At 39.4% G+C, this 22158-nt stretch overlaps 1 protein-coding gene across 1 annotated transcript in view; it reads right to left on the reverse strand.

The window, feature by feature from the left end:
• The window catches only part of TPO (thyroid peroxidase), a 176580-nt gene that overhangs the window by 125915 nt on the left and 28507 nt on the right, over positions 1-22158 (reverse strand). Inside the window, exons 3-4 of the mRNA XM_068233268.1 lie at positions 14938-15067; positions 13188-13394 (exon numbers count right to left, since the gene is read on the reverse strand). Coding sequence (XP_068089369.1) covers positions 13188-13394; positions 14938-15067 — 337 coding nt within the window. The remainder of the gene's footprint in view (positions 1-13187; positions 13395-14937; positions 15068-22158) is intronic.

Raw genomic sequence — 22158 nt, forward strand, 5'->3', positions numbered from 1 at the left:
CACCTGCCATTTTAGCTTGCACCTCCAGTGTCTACATTTCTGTTAAGAGCTGATATAAACATAGGTGCCTCTGGTGTACACAAAACTTTCCCTGCGCCAAATATTTATCATGTAAAGTGACAAAGGTTATTGGTGAGTTTGCGGGGTTGTTAGGGTCAGGCATTGATGAGCAGTAGATTAGGGTTACACATTGATGGGGGGGGGGGTCGGTTAGGGTTAGGCAACAGCATGGGTGTCAGTTAGAGTTAGGCAACAGTGTGGGGGTCAGTAAGGGTTAGGCATTGTGGGGGATTGGTTAGTAGAGATGGCCCGAACAGTTCACCAGCAAGCAGTATTCTGCAAACTTCGGCTGTTCGCATTCACGGCAAAAAGAGAACATTTGGAGTGCTCTATTTGCCCCTTATACATTATCATTGAGCTAAATTTTGACCCCTTACCTCACAGTCAGCAGACACATGGCAGCCAATCAGTTAGCACGACCTATGCACTTAGCATGCAATGTGACGCACGTGAAGGTTTGTGTGCACAAAGTTTTATATGCGTGTGCAAATGAAGGTTGTCGCGCGATAATGCGCGCACTGTGCCGTGTTTGCGTGCACACATAAATCTTTGTCCGCTCAAACTTTCGCGCGCATTACATTGCATGCTAAATGCATAGCATGGTCGTGCTATGCATTAACATGGCTTTGTGAATCAAGCTGATTCTCTGCTGGCTGCTGACTGTTAGTGAGAGCAGGGTCAGACTTGCTGCAGATAGGTAGGGAAAGCATTAGCTAGGCCTGTGTCCTTGTTCCTCACTTGCAGTGAAAGCACCCCCAACAGGCCGTTTGAGGGCTAGAACATCTTCTGTGTTTTTTGTGTGTGTGACACTTCACAGCGCACTGACACCCAGAGCTGTGTGCACACTACTGCTGTTGCCTCAAGTTGCAGGCACAGAACCACTCCAGTGCATTATTATTTCACTGTATTCTGATAGTACTATTGCATTTCTCTGTGTGAGACACTCCACAGCCCACTAACACCCAGAGCTGTGCATAGTGTGATTTCTGCCCTTTAGGGATTAAAACCCAACTTTGCATCACCTCCATAATTTTTGGTGGGACTTTTGGCATGGATCCCCCTCTGGCAAGCCCCTGTTCAGGTTTTAGACCCCTTGAAACAACTTTTCTATCACTTTTGTGGCCCAAAATAGTCTTTGTAGGCTTTTAAATTCATTTGCTCATTGAAGTCTATGGCGGTTCGCCAGATTTGCATGTTTGCGAACATTTGTGGAAGTTCGGATTTGCTGTTTGCGAACTGAAAATTCTATGTTGGTGACATCTCTGTTGGTTAGGGTGAAAACGGAGTTGGGTTTAACATATCAAAATATCTATAATATTTACTAACATTACATCAATGTATGTAGTAGGCATCCCTGCCATTTTTTAGAAGTGGTCTTGTCAGTTATGTGCCATAGCATATTGAAACATATGAGTGGGTTACTTTAGTGCTAAAATTATACAAATTGATTCTAATACTGTAATAAAAAAAGCCTTTTGACTTATATTTTATGTGGTGAAAATATAATCCAAAACACATCCATCTTGCTCCAAACCATTCATTCAGACTTTAAGTTTAACCTTAAAATACAAGTGTTTTGAAAAGTAGTGGAAAAAAGTAGTAAGCATTTTTTTTAACTCTTCGAAATAGTCCATCTACCAAACCTACAATATGATGGGTTCCACATCACCATATTTGAAACCGAATACAAGTAGACAAGACGAAAACAAATAACATTTAAATCACGCTTTTCTTTTCTTGCAGACATAAAGCACAAGAGCTGCAGCCACTAGGACACACTCTATAGGCAGAAGCAGTGTTAGGGAGACTTGCCTCAGGTATCATACTGAATAGGTTCTGGCTTACTTAAAAGGCAGGGCCAAGATTCAAAAAAGGGCTCTTGTGTCGAAGGCAGAGCCCTTAACCATTACACCATATAGCCAGTTGTCCTTAAGCATTACACCATTACCATTACTCCATTCAGCCAGTTGTCTTGTTGGCAAGACACTACTGCAGACAAGACAGTTTATCACAGATTATGACTAAATCTCCCACACTTTTTGCTTTTAGAATTTTAAAATTCATATTTTATAATTTGGTTTTTGATGAATTTTACCTTTTTAAGTCAAATGTTTTTAACAACTATAACAACCGGAATTAGTAAGGTAACTGAACATTAAAAAGAAGAACAATATTTCTGCATGGAAATAGTAGCACTAAGTCATGCAAGGTCAAGCCATCACTCCAGTGACCATTTGCAAGGCATATCATATTTCACCTATTTGTTATATCTATTGCTGTATCTTCTCCTCTACCTTTTTCCTATGATGTATTTCCTTTCATTTTAAATCTACTTCTCTACAATAATCATATTCACCTTATAACCTATTTCTCATTATTCTTGTAAATCAAATGCTTTTAGATTTTCTAATTAACTCACCAGTCACCACTTACCTTGGTCATAGTTCTTCAGAGTAAGCTTTTTCATGTGCTGTAAAGTTTCTAAGACTTGCTTGTAGGAAATGATTAAAATATAGCCTGCGATAATTAGTTTCACAGTACGTTTTTGAGGTTGCTTTCTCTTGAATACATCTGATTTAATCAAATGTAATAACTTGCAAGAATGGTCATTTGGAAAGTTGTCATTCCTATTTATGAAAATGTTTATTTAAATGTTTTACTAATTTTGATTCATGATTTTTTTTCTCTTGTCCCTATGGAAGGAAGTACTCTAATTATGAAAGCAAATGGAGGAACACATTACATTTTTGTCAAAAATATATAAGTTGTAGTATTAGTAGGGGGAGGAGGAGGAGGAGGAGTACCTTTCCAAGGCAAGTATAATTTTTATATTTTTATTATGTTACAATCCTCTTTAAAGAGAACCCGAGGTGGGTTTGAAGAATATTATCTGCATACAGAGGCTGGATCTGCCTATACAGCCCAGCCTCTGTTGCTATCCCAAACCCCCCTAAGGTCCCCCTGCACTCTGCAATCCCTCATAAATCACAGCCACGCTGCTGACAAACAGCTTGTCAGAGCTGGCTGTGTTTATCTCTATGGTGTCAGTCTGCTGCTCTCCCCGCCTCCTGCAGAACTCCAGTTCCCGCCTGCATCCCTTCCTTCCCTGCTGATTGGAGGGAAGGGACGGGGGCAGGGACCGGAGCTATGCAGGAGGCGGGGGAGCAGCTGAGACTGACACTACAGATGTAAACACAGCCTCACAGCACGGCTGTGATTTATGAGGGATTGCAGAGTGCAGGGGGACCTTAGTGGGGTTTGGGATAGCAACAGAGGCTGGGCTGTATAGGCAGATCCAGCCTCTGTATGCAGATAACATTCTTTAAACACACCTCGGGTTCTCTTTAAGACAAGTAGTGAATTGAATGAAGGCCTGTGTATTGAACTGAACGTAATCATACCTATTTGATCTTGTGATGTTGTAATCCTAAAGAATACATGCATAGGTGTAACAGGCTTCAGTTTAAGGTGGTCATACACCATACAATCACGTCCACTTTCACCACATATTTTTAGTATGAAGGATACTTTTTAAGATTTATGAAAAAAAAAAAAACATTAAGGGCGATTTCTATGATATACTGATGTGCAGTAACATTTTTTATATGTATATGGGCTTTAATTTAAGGTCCCTTGATGTTGGTAAAACCATTCATGACCTAACAATTCACTAGATTGTAAAATATTGCAAATAATATATAGATCTCTGTTGCAGATAGTCCGCACAACGAGTTGCAGTCAACTGCCCTCTTGATAAAGTAACACAACAATGCCTAAATAGTTAAATGGAACCTGAGATAGGGGTTGTAAAAAACTATACATACATGGGGCTTCCTTCAGCTCCCTCCAGGCTGATCGCTCCCTTGCTGTCCTCCTGCACCATCTGGATCCTCTGCAATTCAGTCATAAAGTCCTTCGGTCTGGGACATACTGCGCAACATGACCTGGCTGTGCGTGCGCACCATCATTGCACTCCCATCATTGGGAATGTTCAGTGCCTGTGTAGGCACCGAACATTCCTGTGACTGGAGCTGAATGGGGGGAGTGCACAGCCGGACTGTGCATGCTCTGACTGGCCCAAACTGAAGGACTTTATGGTTTGAATTGCAGAGGATCCAGGCGGCACAGGAGGATGGCGTGGGAGCAATCAGCCTGGAGGGGACTGGAGGAAGTCCCAGGTATGTATAATTTTTCACCACTCCCCCCCATCTCAGGTTCCCTTTAACTATTTAGGCATTGTTGTGTAATGTTATCAAAAATGCAGTTGACTGCAACTCGTGTGGACTATCTGCAACAAAGATTAAGGTATGTATCACTTTTTATAACCTCCTCCTCAGGTACACTTTCAGTAAAACAAATCTGATTATTATTTCTATCTTAAAACTACTGAAAAGAAAGAACAGCTGTAACTCCTGCATAACTAGTAACAGTTACATTACAGTTTTCTAAAGAGGATACATAAACCCCCTCATGACCGCCTAACACCGATCCAGCCACCAGCCCCAGGACCACCTAACACTGAAAGGCGTCAAGTCCTGGGGCTGGTTTTTGCAGGAGATCACGCGTGCTCTGTTGTCAGTCTACCAGCAGCGATTGCCGCTAGGAGACAGCTGTGTCACTTGGCTGTCCCCTAGAGAGGCTCACAGAGCGATCCCCTCTCATAGGCTGATGCCTATGAGAGAGGATGGCTGGGATTGGCTGGCGGGGCGTGGAAAGGAAAAAAAATAAGAAAAAAATAAACAAATTTACTTTAAAAAAATAAAATACAAACGAATTAACAAACAAAGCAGCAGCAATAAGAGCCAACCAACAGAAAGTTCTGTTGGTGGGCAGAAAAAAAGGGAGGAAGAAACATTTGTGTGCTGCATTGTATGGCTCTGTAGCAAGATTTAAAATGGGGGGGGAGAAAAAAAGAAAACTGGAATATATTATTCTTCCAAGTTTTAAACCTGAAATATTTATATGTGTATAGAGTGAAACATCATCCTGAATCCTGAATTGTGTTTTTTTTTCCTCCACTCAGACAAAGCTGCTCTCATTGGTTAGCAGTCACTGGGCCATATGCAATTCTCTTTTTCACCTGAGTTTTCTCCCAGGAGATAATTTTTCATCTTTGATTTTACATAACTTTCCAGTACTTTTCAACAAAAAAAGTACAAAAAAGTTGGTAAAAAAAAGTACTACTAAAATTATTTTGAGCATATTCTTGCCTTCTGGGGGCTCAAAATGCATTTTATTGACAAGTTTAAAAATATCAACTAGGAGAAAACTCAGGTGAAAAAGTGAATTGCATATGGCCCACTATCTCTAGTTATGGGATATTGATGATAGGATTAATGGACACTAGTCTTTGATTAACAAAGTACAGTTCTTCCTGGGATAAGATTTAACCTTTCAAACTAAGGTTTAATGTGTTGAAGGTATTTGTTTTTGTTGTTCATCGACTGTTCTTATTGCTTGTTTCATTTACAAGTCAGCACAATAACAATGACAAAAGCAACCAAGACAAACATTTCAATGGAGCCAACAACCATTCTCACAAACACTGAAGTAGTCATATACATGGAACTGACCTCTTGTACTTATGTACACAAACCAGAGAGTTAAACATAAATTAAAATCCACAGCAGGCCACAAAAAGAAAACAGGTAGTACACAAGTCATCATCAAAAGAAAAAGATCCCACACACAGTGTGAGATTATCAAAAGTTACTGTCTCATATACCACTAAAAGCGACATCTATGGATCAATTTACTGCCAAAAATAAGAGGAATGGGAGGAGCTCCATAGTCAGACCGGTCTTCTCAGTCTCATAACCAACACATTATATGTACAAGGAGAGATAAGGTAACAGTGTAACCTGTGCAAAACCTATGTAACCCTTCACCTCTCTAAGTAAATGAACACTCTATCACAATGATCATCAAAATGCCATCTGTGCTGCAACACTTCCCCAATGTCAGGCTTACATCCCTGGGTAAACTCCTCAAAGGGAGGGGGGATCCCAATTGTCTACTGGCTATAGTGTCTGTATCTTATCCTTAATATGAAACTTTTTGCTATTTGTATGCTGATATAAGCTTGTTGCTGCAGCTTAAAAAAAAACTTCCCACAATGCTGCTGGCATTGCACAGTTCCTGCAGGTAGGCAAAGGCCCCCAGACCAAATCAAAGAAAAAACAACATGGGGGGACACATAGGGACCTATTTTAGAAAAAAAGTGGATTCATATATATTTTTGGGGCACTAACTACCGTATTTTGGCTTTTTTTTTACTTTTAGATGTTACAACCCCCTTTAAGGATTGTTTCTTTGAACTGCATACCACATTCTTATCATGTTATTTAGTTTACTGATTCATGTAAAGTACTACTAATTGTATAGTGATTTGCCTTTAATAGCCTTTTTATTGAAAATTATCCCAGCGTGCTATGAAATATTTACTTTAAATTTCTTAATTTTATTTCACTCTATTCTTATATTATAATGGAACATACTTAATGCATAAGGTAAGCGAGATAAAGGGGATAATGTATGGCATTTATATAAAATTTTAAATAAAAAGAAAATCAAAAGCCAATTTAAATGTAGGAAGGGGAGGATTAAAAGTAAAGAGTTTAAAGGATGTCTCATGGAATATAAAGCTTTATAATGATTATAACATCTTCTCAAAAGACCCTCTATTCACTCATCTCATTAACACAGCTAAGTGCCTATTCCCTGTGAGACTAGAGGGAAACTATCCCACCATCTGCTAGAGAATAGTTAGATAAGTTAGAAACCTTTACAATAAGTGTACAATAACAAGACACGTTCTATAATAATCATTTTTAGTGAAAACATACAATTTAAAAAACATAATCTCATTCAAAAATTCAGTTTCATAAAAAAATCAAAAGCCGTTCATTGTAAAATAATATTTGTAAACTATTTGAATGGCTTCCATTGATAATCATATAAGTATTCTAAGAAACTCTTAGCACTCAATGATTGTACTTAAAGTGATAGAATAACGACAGGTATTTATTAGTACCTACATAACTATATTGGACTTTATATACAGCTTACCCTTTATTATGTTTTCAAAACTTATACTCCTGTAGTTTATGAGCATTCATGCACATGACATACCTTTCTAATGTATTGTATCATAGTACAGTAAAAAGCTTGAATTGCAAGTAACTTTGTTTAAAGGAAACACAAGGTGAAAATAAACTGAAGAGAATAACAATTGTATCTGTCCCCCTTCTCTTAAAATGACCTTTTTTTTTAGATATCCCACAGTTTTATTTTATTTTTAAATTTTCTTTTTAAATGTTTACTATTTCATTGTCTCTGCTCAATGACACATGCATTGTTGTATGCCAGAACTAAAATCTATGAACTAGTGACCCTTTTTATCTCTTTCCTGCTCTCAGATGCCATTTTCTAACTGGAAAGTGTTTTATAGCTGTAATTCCTTATCATTGAGGGTTATGCTATAGTCTGACAAGGTCCCAACCCAGACAAAAACTGTCACTTGCATACCTAATTTTTAACTCTTTCAGACAAAGAAAGAAAAAAAGGAACACAGCCTAGTTAAGTGTGTGCTTGGTAATGTATACATACATATCTATCTCAACATGTCACATGTCACCTCGAGTATCCTTTAAAAGAGCTTTGGAAGACAACCAAATATGTTTATGAAATTTTGACTTGCTTAGCAAGTAACATCTTGATATACAAGCACAGAACATATATGAGCCTCACGTCATAACAACTAAGTCGATGGTTTACTCTCTTTGAAGTTGCTGGGTTGTACTTAATCTGAGTGTTGGGACTGTATAATGTCACATTCCTGTGAAATCCTCAAAAGTATGAAAAAGCAACTGTCATTGCACAAGTTCCTTTTTAAAGCCACACAAAAACAATTGTTAGAGTGAACCAAAACATAGGAATGATTCAGTTAGTCATAGTGTAAGTCCTTTTTTACTGAAGGAAGTAGAGGAATTTAACTGAATTAAATATTTTTCAATAAATGTTTTTGAATTATGGAACAAATCATTTGAGTTTCCAAGAATCCTTGTGGAAAAATTCAATTTGACATAAGAGTGATTTGGATTACAAGCATGTTTCCAGAACGAATTATGCTTGCAAACCAAGGTTTCACTTCATATATTGTTTTTCCATTTCCTGCTGTACACCTTCCAGTGGATGTACTCTGTGTCTAAGTATTAAACATATTACCTGCATAGTATGTATTACTACTATCATTGCTGTACCACATACTGTAAATCTATACTTCTATAATAATAATAATAATAAGAAGAAGAAGGATAGTAGTGTCAAAGTACACTTCTTCCTAACAACATGAAGTTCTGTCTAGCAGTTTGTATAACAGTAGGAGGACCATAGATTATCATTTTTCATTGGCTTGTAAAATGAGAACAGATGTTTGTTTTAATATTTATTTATTTGTTTTTTTCTGTAATAAGGAAATATACATACGTTTAGAAAGGGAGCAAGTTAACTTATTTTATTGTATTTATTATTATAATCAGTTTTTTTTTTCACAGTCATTTTCTCAAGGAACAGAAAAATTAAATGGCAAATTTGCCTGGGTTATTTTGTGAATGATTTGATCTGACTTTGTGCTCAAACCACCTAAAAAAGCAAGTACAAAATGCATAGATATTTGATGTGTAGCTTGAAACATCATCACTCGATAATAGTACATGTTCATTTAAAAAAAGTACAGCAACTTGAACAATAGAGGGAGGTCCCTACCCTTGCGACAACCTAGCGGGTAGTGGGGAGGAGACACGAGGTGTCAAAGCAGGATTCTTCACCCCATAGCAGTAATTTAATAATGCGTAGGGTGAATAAGGGTTATTCTGGGCTCCGGCGGTTGCTGGACAATAAATTACATCTCCCTCTGAGTTGCCACAACTCGGAAGGGGAATAGCTGTGTGTTTTTTTTTTTAGGGGAATAGTATTTAATGCTGCTGATGAGTTTTGCGGCAGCAGGGAGAGCCATTATTCGGCTTGCCCTGTGCCCAACTCAATAATATACATACGTGTTAGTGTTACTAAAGAAACATCACAAATTTACTTGCTACATGTGCCGTAAATTGATTTGCACAGGATTAGTGTCAGATTCTGTTGTGAATTGATTGGTAAATGCACTCATTCCATTGTGTTTGGAAACAGAGAGTCCCATACAGGCACATAATTCTAAATATTAGATTGGAATACACAATGCATTGAGAAGGTTGATTATCTTGTCTTTCTAAATACATCTGATAGTACTTTTTTTAAATATTCATAGCATTCATTCAGATAATATCTATGACCACTTTTATTAAACCTACTGTGGCCGCTGTTTTTCTATTTGATATTTTCTAAGATGCACAGACTTTTCTGTTCTATGTAATTCTTTTGTAAGCTTACTAAAATGTGTACTGGAATACATATTTATTATTTCATGCTCAGACTACAAATCAAAGCACAATCTGGTAGCCAGCATATAGCCTACACTGCTGCCCAAAGCCTTGCGGGAGTGATCAAATAAAAGCATGAATTGCATATAGATACTTAACGACGTGTGATCTTGTTGACATCTTCTGTTCATCAGAGATAGAGAGAGACCCACACACTTGGCTAATTTATCAACCAAATCTAATTTTCTAAATTACCAGCTACAGAGGTCTCTGTGTAGTTAATTACCCGTCGCCTTAGCTATTGTCACAAAGTCTGGAACAGGAACTGAGTTCAAAGACAAGCATTCAATTGCTGCTAAGAAGGCAAAGAAGAAAATATGTCACCTCGTGCTCAATATTCATTTTCAAAAATAAAAAATATATACAGCAATTCATTACCTTCAAATTATGGCATTAAACGAATAGTAATTTGACAGTATTTGCCAAAGGTGAATAAGATCTGACAATAACGTGTTGAAGCTGAACCTTGTAAATCCTACAATGGATATATATTGGTGAGCATAAAGTTGAAGAGAAATTGAGAGCCCAATATGGTGTAGTATGTCAAAATTGATTGGATAAATGAAACAGTGAGATGGTAATACTCACAAACACGGGTTACCACCTAGGTAACCACTCATTAGGCAGGTGAGGAGATTAGACCTGTCCTCACTCAGGATTAAGAAGTCGCTCTCTGTAGATAGGAAGAAAGGGGGTAGATCACCCCTCCACCTGGGGTGGACTCAAATATATTGGTAGGTGAACAGAGGCGCCAGAAGGATAAAAGTACATAACATTTTTTAAAAAAATTGCTGGGAGGAAGTGGTGGACTCGCCTCCATTAAAGCAGACACCAAGGACTGTAAATGTATAGATATACACATTTATTGAAAATACCCCAAAGATGCAACGCGTTTCGCGGGCACAGCCCACTTCTTCAGGCAATAAGCAGGGGTTAAACAACTGTAAACAAAAGACAGAGGCATAGCTATAAATGTTGCCATAAAAAGATACAAATGGATTATTATTTAGTGTAATAAGAATAGTATTTCAAACATAGTGTTTAGTGATATGTTATAGTAGGGGGGTGATTGCAAGGAATGGGTCAGTGTAAACTACATAATGTGTATAGGGGAATGGACTAGATAACAGTGGTAAAAGGTAGTTAGTAAATCAGATTAAGTTGGTATCAAATTGACCGCTTTAGGTATATTTCAGTAGAAGGTAGGGAATGGAATAAGTTGTAGCTGGCAAGAGAGAAAAAAAGGCATGTGTAGTGGTTAAAAATAAAGATAAAGACTTACCAGCAATTCAGTTATAGCAAGCAGAGCACCTCTGTACTGTTGTGAGGTCGCTTGCTGCTTTAAATGTGTTAATGCTGGCAGCTCTGGCCTATCCAGAAGCTGCTCCAGTGTGAGTGGGTGGAGTCAGTGGCCATGGTGACAGAGAGTCCTCCAATCAGCTGCTGCCAGCTGTAAGGAGTAGATTGTTGTGCATGTGTTCTTACATAATATGCATGCTTTCTCTGCATGCACAGGGCGGTGTTGTCAGTGGGTGGAGTCAGTGGCCATGGTGACCGAGAATCCTCCAATCAGCTGCTGCCAGCTTTAAGGAGTAGATTGGTGTGCATGTGGTCTTACATAACATGCATGCTTTCTCTGCATGCACAGGGCGGTGTTGTCAGTGGGTGGAGTCAGTGGCCATGGGGACAGAGAGTCCTCCAATCAGCTGCTGCCAACTGTAAGGAGTAGATTGGTGTGCATGTGGTCTTACATAACATGCATGCTTTCTCTGCATGCACAGGGCAGTGTTTAGAAAGGGAACATGGAGCACAGTGGTGTGTTTGCTGCCATCTAGTGGTTCAAAAGAACAAGTACAGTGAAGAGACTTCAAATGTCATTATACATGCTGAAAGATAATGAAGATAAAAGCATGAACAATGTCCGACTTTTTACAATTGGTAAATAAAATAGTGTATACTTCTGAAATTAATAAAATAATAATAATAATAAAATATATATAAAAATTATAATAAAGATTATAAAAAAAAAATAATAAACATTTATAATAAAAAATAATGTGAATATGACATGAAGATATAAGCATAAAATCGAAGAACACATAAAAAACATAAAAACAATTGTAATATATCCAAAATATGAGGAGGCCATTGGCAAAAATTGTCCAGGCCTGGTAATATATAGTGTATAATCCCGTCTACGGTTTTTGATATCGTACACGAATGTTTGTCTTTAAATATCTTTATTTTTAACCACTACACATGCCTTTTTTTCTCTCTTGCCAGCTACAACTTATTCCATTCCCTACCTTCTACTGAAATATACCTAAAGCGGTCAATTTGATACCAACTTAATCTGATTTACTAACTACCTTTTACCACAGTTATCTAGTCCATTCCCCTATACACATTATGTAGTTTACACTGACCCATTCCTTGCAATCACCCCCCTACTATAACATATCACTAAACACTATGTTTGAAATACTATTCTTATTACACTAAATAATAATCCATTTGTATCTCTTTATGGCAACATTTATAGCTATGCCTCTGTCTTTTGTTTACAGTTGTTTATCCCCTGCTTAGTGCCTGAAGAAGTGGGCTGTGCCCGCGAAACGCGTTGCATCTTTGGGGTATTTTCAATAAATGTGTATATCTATACATTTACAGTCCTTGGTGTCTGCTTTAACGGAGGCGAGTCCACCACTTCCTCCCAGCAATTTTTTAAAAATTTTATGTACTTTTATCCTTCTGGCGCCTCTGTTCACCTACCAATATATTGGTGAGCATGTCTAATCTGGCACAGAAAAAGACAAGTTATGTACACTGAGGAAAAGGAGGCTACTGGCTGAGCGCACAGCTACTGGGAGGCGACAATGCCAGCAGTGCCTGGCACACAGCGCGAACATTGGTAAGTATTTGTGTTACCCATGAATGTTCGAGTCTTACTCTTTGTAACAGTACATAAAGTGATTGTGATTTTAAATAGGGATGGTCGGAATTGCCAATTTCCGCTTCCGCAGAAAATCTGCTTTCTGCCATTGCTGATTACCGCTACTGCTAACGATTCCGCTACCAATTTCCACTTTCTGATGTGGATTTTCGCGTAAATTTACGCTGACTTTAACATCAATTTTCTCAAAAATTACAAGGTATTTTTGAAAGATTTTTTTCCTCTTGTTCCCACTCTTCTGCTTAACATACCCTGAAAATGTGGTGTTTATAGCACCTATGGGGGCTTTGCTATTAACCTCTAAAGTCGGCGGCATACCCCATATCGGTAATGCAGTTATCCCGAATTTTACATTACGGTTAATGGCCGCCAAATTTAGTGGTTAATAGCAAAGCCCCCGTAGGTGCTAGAAGCATCAAAAAATGAGGTTATGTTAAACAGAAGAGTGGGAACAAGAGGGAAAAAATCTTTCAAAAAGACCTTGTAGTTTTTGAGAAAATCGATGTTAAAGTTGGCAGAAATTTCCATGGAAATCCGCACTTGTATTACGAATTTCCGATTTCTGATGCGGAAATGCAATTTCCAACTGGAAATGTGGAAATTGCATTTTCGTAGAATCCAATCGAGCATACCTAGTGATAAATAATAATATCAATAATATATTAATAACTTAAGAATAGAAAAGGTTTTCTTACTTTTATGGGATAACAGGACTTGTGCTTGTCACAGGTTGCCCGGCAATCCACTCCCCACATTGTGGGCCATTTTGTGATGCTTTGAGGTGTGAATGCCAAGTCATGGGAAATGTACTGGCCCCATTCAATGATTATGTGGGGAAATAAAACATCCTCCTGGAAGTCCTTGTTTGATGCATAAATTATTTTATTTGTAACTTCCCTTACCTGGAAAAAAAGGATAACACTAATAACATCTGTAACATGCAAATATCAGATCAGAAAGTACTATAAATATTGCAGTGTAAATTATTTGCGATCATGTGCACCTGAGAGGGGAGATTAAGCTGTCATATGACAGCTGATATCTCCCCTCAGTGATCAGAAGCCATCGCGATTGGCTCCTGATCACGTGATCACTACGATCACCAGTGGATCGTAGTGATCACTACAGAGCAGCTGCAGTAGACGGGGAAGAGGAGTATCCACTGACCTTCCTGACGTTCCCTCGATCGTTGCTCTCCTCTGCTCTGGCCAGCATCTCTGCTCACTCTAACTCTAATGTCGGGTCCTGGCTTGATGACATTATCAAGCCGCAACCCAGAACTGAGATTCAGTGTGAGCAAGGATGCTGGCCAGAGCCGAGGGGGCTAGAGCTGCTCATCACAGGACCCTGGCTGTATTGGAGACACATGGCTATACTGGAGACACAAATGCCTAGCTATTTAAACTGGGGATCTGGCTGCCTGACCCCCCCAAACATGCCCCCCCACCCACAGCTAAAATGCCTAGGTCCTTGGGGGGTTAGGCTGCCAGTCCCCAAAAGTTTAAAATTGATTTTCTCAAAAACTACAAGGGCCCATATGCAATTAACTTTTTCTCCTGAGTTTTCTCCTAGGTGATATTTTTAAACTTGTCTATAAAATGCTTTTTAAGGCACCAGAAAGCAAGAAATTACTTAAAATAATTTTGATAGTATTTTTTTCACCTACGTTTTGGTACTTTTCCCATTGCAAAGTGCTAAAAAGTTATTATAAATCAAAGACGAAAAATTATCTCCTAGGAGAAAACTCAGATGAAAAACTGAATTGCATACGGCCCAAAGTCTTTTTGATTTTTTTTTCCCTTTTCTCCCACTGTTTTTTTAACATACCCAGCAAATTTGGTGACTCTAGCATGTATGGGGGCCACTGAAAGGCGAATCAAACACAGAGCTATAGTATTGAACCAACGCTATTTATTACCATCCTATAAATAGGAACATGACTGTGAGAAGTGCTCTTGTTATTAGTAGGTGCCTTAGCTCTATGCTGCTCTTGAACTTTAAGCATAAATCAAACTGGTAACAGAAAATCTCCTGTCAGTTCTGGGTCATAGTTTGTTTGGACAGTAGCTCTGACCAATCAGATGTATTGATTACTTCTGATGCAATTCATCTGCCCTAATTTAGGTAGTAATTAAAAGTACTCTGAAGTAGTTAGTTTCAAAATCAAAGCTAATCATATTTTGAAAAAGAACTGGTTTGGCCTGTATCCCACCAGAACATCTTTAAATATTCTGAAAAATATGTTCTAAAAACATTTTTCGCTGCAAAATTTCCTTCGAAAAGTTGGCTCATCTCTGCTAGGATCCGAGGAGAAAAACTTTCAAATATCGTCAAAACACTTTGAGAATGTGAACTCTGCTGAAAGATAACAGAGTTTATTTTTATTTCACATCTTGTAAGCAGACTGTGAACAATGTGAACTAAACTATCTTGAAAGATTCTTACTGGAGGCAGATGAAAACTGTTGTAGAGGAAATCTGGATTCCAACCCTTTGGCTCGTTAATCCCATCTTCATATTGTGCTGGAAGCCATCGAGATAAAAGAGTGTTTGATGCCCCCCAGGCAGGGTGATATCTCAGAAAGAAAAAAAAATATGTGTCAAGAATCCATTTCCATTTATGCTTTATTTACACACAAGGCATTTTTAACTTGGTAGTTGAGATCATGGTAGAACATTAGAGATCTTTCAGACTTTGCCTGGATTTTTATCAGACCATGCAAGAGCTGCAGAAAGGTTAACTAGAGATTGTGTACAAGTACCCACGGCCAAGGGCTCAATTTAAAACAAAATGCATGTATATATGACTTTTAATTGCAACTATATAACTGCTGTTATACTAATCTTTCAGCAACCATTTCTGTGTTCCAAACGTGTAGTTACAAACAATGGGAGTTCCTTACCCATGGAACAATAGCTTCACCCAGATGGACATGAGTTGATATGGTGACATTATGTTACTAGTTGGTAGCACCTGCCATCCCTCCATACCTGTGCCATCCAATTAATACCTATACCTAGCTATCCTATACTGGGGCATCTATACCTGGCTGCCTATAATGAGGGCACCTATTCCTAGTTACCTTTTGTGGGGGAACCTATACCTGGCTATCTATACTGGGGGCACCTATACCTGGCTAGCCATACTGGAGGCCCCTATACCTGGCTACCTATACTGGGGGCATCTATACTTGGCTAACCTATACTGGGGGCACCTATATCTGGCTAGCTGTACAGGGGACACCTATACCTGAACATTTTTGTGACTTAGGTGACTTCTCTTCTCAGTGACAATGCCTCCAGCTGCGCTGAAGGTCCTTTCTGACAGGACGCTTGAGGCAGGGTAAGACAGAAGTTGGATAGCAAATTGTGACAGCTCTGGCCACAGGTCAGGCCTGCACACCCAGTAGTCCATCGCTGCTCATACTGTCGATGGTTCTTTCTCTACCATTGTTAAAGAAAGCGCACGGCCGGGGAGTCAGGGATTCCGGTCCAGAGTTGGAGCCTGAGAAACGGCTACCACCACACATCCAAGGAAGGCAGCAAGCATGGCATGCAAGTCCCGAGGTAGTGACAAAAAATAACAATACAGGAGGACTTTTGAAGCCCTGCTGTATATGACACAGGAGGACTTTCGAAGCCCTGCTGTATATGACACTACTAATCGACTTTACTACCTTTAACGAGAATCTGTTATAGAGGGCAAGTCTGCCATCCATTCAAGTGAAAGGTATGCACTGACTGCTAGGTATAATACATTGTGCAGTCACAGATGCAGTGAAAGGTATGCAGTGACTGGTATTACAATACAATGTGCAGCTGTCACACAGGTGCAGTTAACAGGTATGCTCGGAGTGGTATATTACGCAGTGTGCGGTCACACAGGTGCTGTGAACAATTATGCAATGACTGGTATTACAAATGTGCACCTGTCACACACTCAAAGGTACCCGACACGCACAATGACACTGTATGCACTCAGCTCACGTAGGTAGGTGGGTGCCCTGATTCAGGGCCCCTGAAGTGAACAACAGGTGGTAGGTATATGCAGTGATGGGTATTACAATGTGCACCTGTCACACACACAGGTAGTCACTGAATGTGCTGGGCCTGGCAGTGGCACACACAGTAGGAATTACCAAGGCTGTCTATGCAACACAAAGGACATCCGAGGTGAAAATAAACTGATGTGATAAACAATTGTATCTATCCTCCTCCTCCTAAAAATGACTTTTTTAGATATCCCACATTTTTATTTTATATTGAAATCTAGTTCTTACTTTTTTTACTGTTTCATTGTCTCTGCTCAATGACACCTTCATTGAAGTATGCCGGAGCTCAAATCTATGCATTATTGACCCTTTTTTTAATCTCTTTCCTATTCTCAGAAGCCCTTTACTGACAGGAAAAGGTTCTATGGCTGTAATTACTGATCAGTGAGGGTTATGCTATAGTCTAACCCAGTCTGATCCGATCCCGATCCAGGCAGAAACTTGCATACCTGATGTTTAACTAGGAACACAGCATAGTTACTTGTGTGCTTGGCACTGTACATACACATGTCTATATCATTATGTCACGTGTCACCTCTGTTGTCCTTTAAAGCAGTGACTAGAATACAGCCATATGTGGCCCCCTTAGGTCAGTTGACCCTAGTGAGGTGACAACCTGCACATTCTGCATGCCAACTGGAATTATTTTCATCTTATTGACCTCTATAATTAGCAAATATTTCAGAAATCCCAGCTATTTTCTCATATGGCCCAAGCAAAGTTTGTAAACATTTTTTCTTCCAGACAGACACTTAAAAAAAAAAACACAGTCCAGTACAAGTTTGCTGATTCATTCAGAGGCAAAATGAGACTATATAGTAAGTCTGAAAGATATAGATACTTCCTGGCCCCTGCCCCCTTATTGCAAACCTGCCAGGTGAAGGAAGTCTTTGTGCTTCAGTTAGACTCCAGCCGATAATTACATTTTGGCAGCTCTTCCGTTAGCAACAGAACAACTGCATTTTTAATTAAAAGTATAGCCGTCTTTTAATCAGAAAATGTGTGATGTTTTATTGTTTTCTGAGGTGTAAAGATGGATTTTCACATTAGTCTGATAAAAATAAAAAGGTTTTGAATTACCCTCTGTATAAAAACTGTATTTACTAATTAAAAGGAAAAAAACTATTTCATATTTGTATAATATATAAATTATAGTTCAAAGCTTAGACAGACATAAGTAAAATGGAGAATGTACTCTGCCTTGAACTGATTGCCATTGTGTGTATGTACGAAATCAAAACGTTTCAAACTGGATTAAAATGATTCATTCTGCACGTTCTAATCATTTTCTAAAGGATTTGGTTAATTAGATTGATTCTGATTATTTAAACAATTACAAATTAATCTCTGCAAGTGTTTCAAAAAGTTGTTAGACCCATAATAAAAAATGAGGCTGTTGTTTAAAAATGTCATTATGAGTTGCTGAGTAATGCCTTTCATTTCATTACCGGCAGAGAGCATAAATAATAGCTGAAGTCTTGATGTTATTTCTGCTAATTACCCAAATAAAAAAACATCTTATAAACGTTATGCTATTCAACATGTCACTGCTAAAAAAAACTATGTTCTCAGTGGGAGTTGCATTGCTTTCCCTGGAAAAACAGGAATGCAACAGAAAAGTTGCGCCACATGTTATATGACCATTGCATCCAGGGGCGTACCTATGGTGGAGCAGTTACAGCAATTGTAGGGGGCTCCAACTACTGCTGCACACCCTCTGATACATTGGTCTATCCATTAGATCAGGTGGTTGTTGTAGCCATACTTGTTATAGGGCAGTTATTGGGCAGCACGGTGGCATAGTGATTAGCGCTCTCGCCTTGTGTCCCCGGTTCGAACCCCATCCAGGTCAATATCTGCAAGGAGTTTGTATGTTCTCCCCATGTCTGTGTGGGTTTACTCTGGGCACTTCGGTTTCCTCCCACATCCCAAAAACATACAGATAAGTTAATTGTCTTCCCCCTAAAATTGGCCCTAGACTACAATACATACACTACATGATACATACATAGACATATGACTATGGTAGGGACTAGATTGTGAGCCCCTGTGAGGGACAGTTAGTGACAAGACAATATACTCTGTACAGCACTGCGTAATATGTCGGTGCTATATAAATACTAAAATAAATAGGTGTGAAAATGACCATGCCCCCAGTCTGTGAGTGTCACCAGTGGAAGGCAAGGGAAAGGGTGTAAACATTGGAGGGCCCCATCACATTTTTGCTGGGAGTCCCTGTGATTTTTAGTAACGCCTCTGATTGCATTGTATACACAGAAGCATATGATCAATGAAAAGTATGCTTCACTATCACTGTTAATGTGCACGTTATGCGCTAATGCACTGCATTCAGTGTGTGGGGATGCCGCACTCAGTTTGACCACACCGGGCGCACTGTAAATGTTGCATAGGTTTTATATTGTTGTGTGACTTTCCATGTTAATATGTATTTGTTATTATGAAAGCCCACAACCCTCCACTGTGACCTAAAGGATAACTCCAAGTGACTTAGGCCCTGTTCACAGTGGGACTTTACTGAAGAAGCTTTATGCAAAATGTCACACTGGAATAGTGAATCTATGCGACATTCAGAGTGCATTCGGTGCAGTGTGATCCAGTGGACTACACTATCCCAACACAGTTCATGCAGTTCATACCGCATAACATGTGTGTTAACAGTGGCAGTGAAGTGGAATGCCTTTTATTGATGCTTTTGTACCTAGAATAAAATTAAACCCTTGATACTTACCTGAAACTCCATTTGGCGCTGATCCATAGAAAGCAAGCAGTCATTCATTCATAGGCTATCCATTCTGCACACAGGCACATCGGTTACCATCAGGAAAAATTACTTTAACCGGACCAATACCAAGCAACTGACATTCAAACGCTTGATTACTGATGCTGTCATAAGACGCTATCAGCCAATAACTAAGGTGAGCTGCAGAGCCGGGACAAGGTCCTCCAGCGCCCAAGGCTGAGACACCAAAGTGCGCCCCTCCATCGATTCCTCCCCCACCATCGCACACTGATTGCTATTAGATTAAGAGTCTCCCCGGGACCCCCAACCCCCCAGTCACTGCTATGTATCCCATTTCCTTTTTTCACTCTGCTTCAAACACAATAGGGGAATGATAGCTGAGTGAGTTGTGCGCCCCCTGCTACACTGCACCCGAGGCTGGAGCCTCTCTTGCCTCTTCTTCAGCCCAGCCCTGCTGCTTTTTAGCAGTAGTAATTCCTCTGAAGGCAGATACACACAAGGAGTGCCTTTTTTCTTTCCTGATCTACAGATGTAGTACTCATCTTGAAAATAGCTGCATACCAGTGTGTTTAATACAGGTTTATGTGGCTTGATGTTTTGAGCTCACAGACAATAATGTCTACATGGGGGCCCAATACTATAGTTGGTGCCCTTTTCAACAGGATGCATCTGATGAATTAGGGTGCTAGCATATGGTAACTGAAGCCACATGGCCAAATTATACAGGTAGCGTCTAGCATGAAATGTTCAAAAATCCTCCGCACTCCTTTCATTGAATAAAACCATAAATCCTTTTTATTTGGTCATCATCGTAGAAAAATTTGAAAAATAGGGCAGCTGCAGCATGCAAGCTGACGCGTTTCTGACCCTGCCGGGTCCTTAGTCGTAGCTATTGTGACATGATCAGATTTGTCTTAAATATCCGGAGACAAATCCCCCTGTCCACCACACCTAAACAGGTAATGTAGCAGTCGTAAAGGGAAATGACCCATGGTGGAAGTAGAGTGGACTCCAGTGTATTGCACAATAATTTACATAGACACATATACATACAATTACATTAAAAGACAATAATAGAGTAGAGCTAATCTACTGCTGTTATTTACCCCAAACATAAGATCATCAGCATGAAGCATTACCGCAAAAGTTCAGTTGACTATACAGTTGCATCCAAATTAGCTTGAACTTCTTTTAGCTGTTCTTCATCTTAGTATGACTACAGGATCTTCTCAAAAAATTAGCATATTGTGATAAAGTTCATTATTTTCTGCAATGTACTGATAAACATTAGACTTTCATATATTTTAGATTCAAATACACACAACTGAAGTAGTTCAAGCCTTTTATTGTTTTAATATTGATGATTTTGGCATACAGCTCATGAAAATCCAAATTTCCTATCTCAAAAAATTAGCATATTTCATCCGACCAATAAAAGAAAAGTGTTTTTAAAACAAAAAAGTCAACCTTCAAATAATTATGTTCAGTTATGCACTCAATACTTGGTCGGGAATCCTTTTGCAGAAATGACTGCTTCAATGCTGCGTGGCATGGAGGCAATCAGCCTGTGGCACTGCTCAGGTGTTATGGAGGCCCAGGATGCTTCGATAGCAGCCTTAAGCTCATCCAGAGTGTTGGGTCTTGCATCTCTCAACTTTCTCTTCACAATATCCCACAGATTCTCTATGGGGTTCAGGTCAGGAGAGTTGGCAGGCCAATTGAGCCCAGTAATACCTTCGTCAGTAAACCGTTTACCAGTGGTTTTGGCACTGTGAGCAGGTGCCAGATCATGCTGAAAAATGAAATCTTCATCTCCATAAAGCTTTTCAGCAGATGGAAGCATGAACCCACTTTTGAACCAGAAACAGCGGCAGAAGCACCTGACCTGGGCTACAGAGAAGCAGCACTGGACTGTTGCTCAGTGGTCCAAAGTATTTTTTTCGGATGAAAGCAACTTTTACACGTCATTCGGAAATAAAGGTGCCAGAGTCTGGAGGAAGACTGGGGAGAGAGAAATGCCAAAATGCCTGAAGTCCAGTGTCAAGTACCCACAGTCAGTGATGGTCTGGGGTGCCATGTCAGCTGCTGGTGTTGGTCCACTGTGTTTTATCAAGGGCAGGGTCAATGCAGCTAGCTATCAGGAGATTTTGGAGCACTTCATGCTTCCATCTGCTGAAAAGCTTTATGGAGATGAAGATTTCATTTTTCAGCACGACCTGGCACCTGCTCACAGTGCCAAAACCACTGGTAAATGGTTTACTGACCATGGTATTACTGTGCTCAATTGGACTGCCAACTCTCCTGACCTGAACCCCATAGAGAATCTGTGGGATATTGTGAAGAGAAAGTTGAGAGACGCAAGACCCAACACTCTGGATGAGCTTAAGGCCGCTATTGAAGCATCCTGGGTCTCCATAACACCTGAGCAGTGCCACAGGCTGATTGCCTCCATGCCACGCCGCATTGAAGCAGTCATTTCTGCAAAAGGATTCACGACCAAGTATTGAGTGCATAACTGAACATAATTATTTGAAGGTTGACTTTTTTTTTTGTTTTAAAAACACTTTTCTTTTATTGGTCGGATGAAATATGCTAATTTTTTGAGATAGGAAATTTGGGTTTTCATGAGCTGTATGCCAAAACCATCAATATTAAAACAAGAAAAGGCTTGAACTACTTCAGTTGTGTGTATTTGAATCTAAAATATATGAAAGTCTAATGTTTATCAGTACATTGCAGAAAATAATGAACTTTATCACAATATGCTAATTTTTGAGAAGATCCTGTACAACTGAGAACACTAGTCCATCCCAGGTGAGTTACCTGAGAGGAACCAAACAGGATACCGCTTGCT

The sequence above is a fragment of the Hyperolius riggenbachi genome, chromosome 4, assembly GCF_040937935.1.
Source record: "Hyperolius riggenbachi isolate aHypRig1 chromosome 4, aHypRig1.pri, whole genome shotgun sequence".
Taxonomy (NCBI): domain Eukaryota; kingdom Metazoa; phylum Chordata; class Amphibia; order Anura; family Hyperoliidae; genus Hyperolius; species Hyperolius riggenbachi.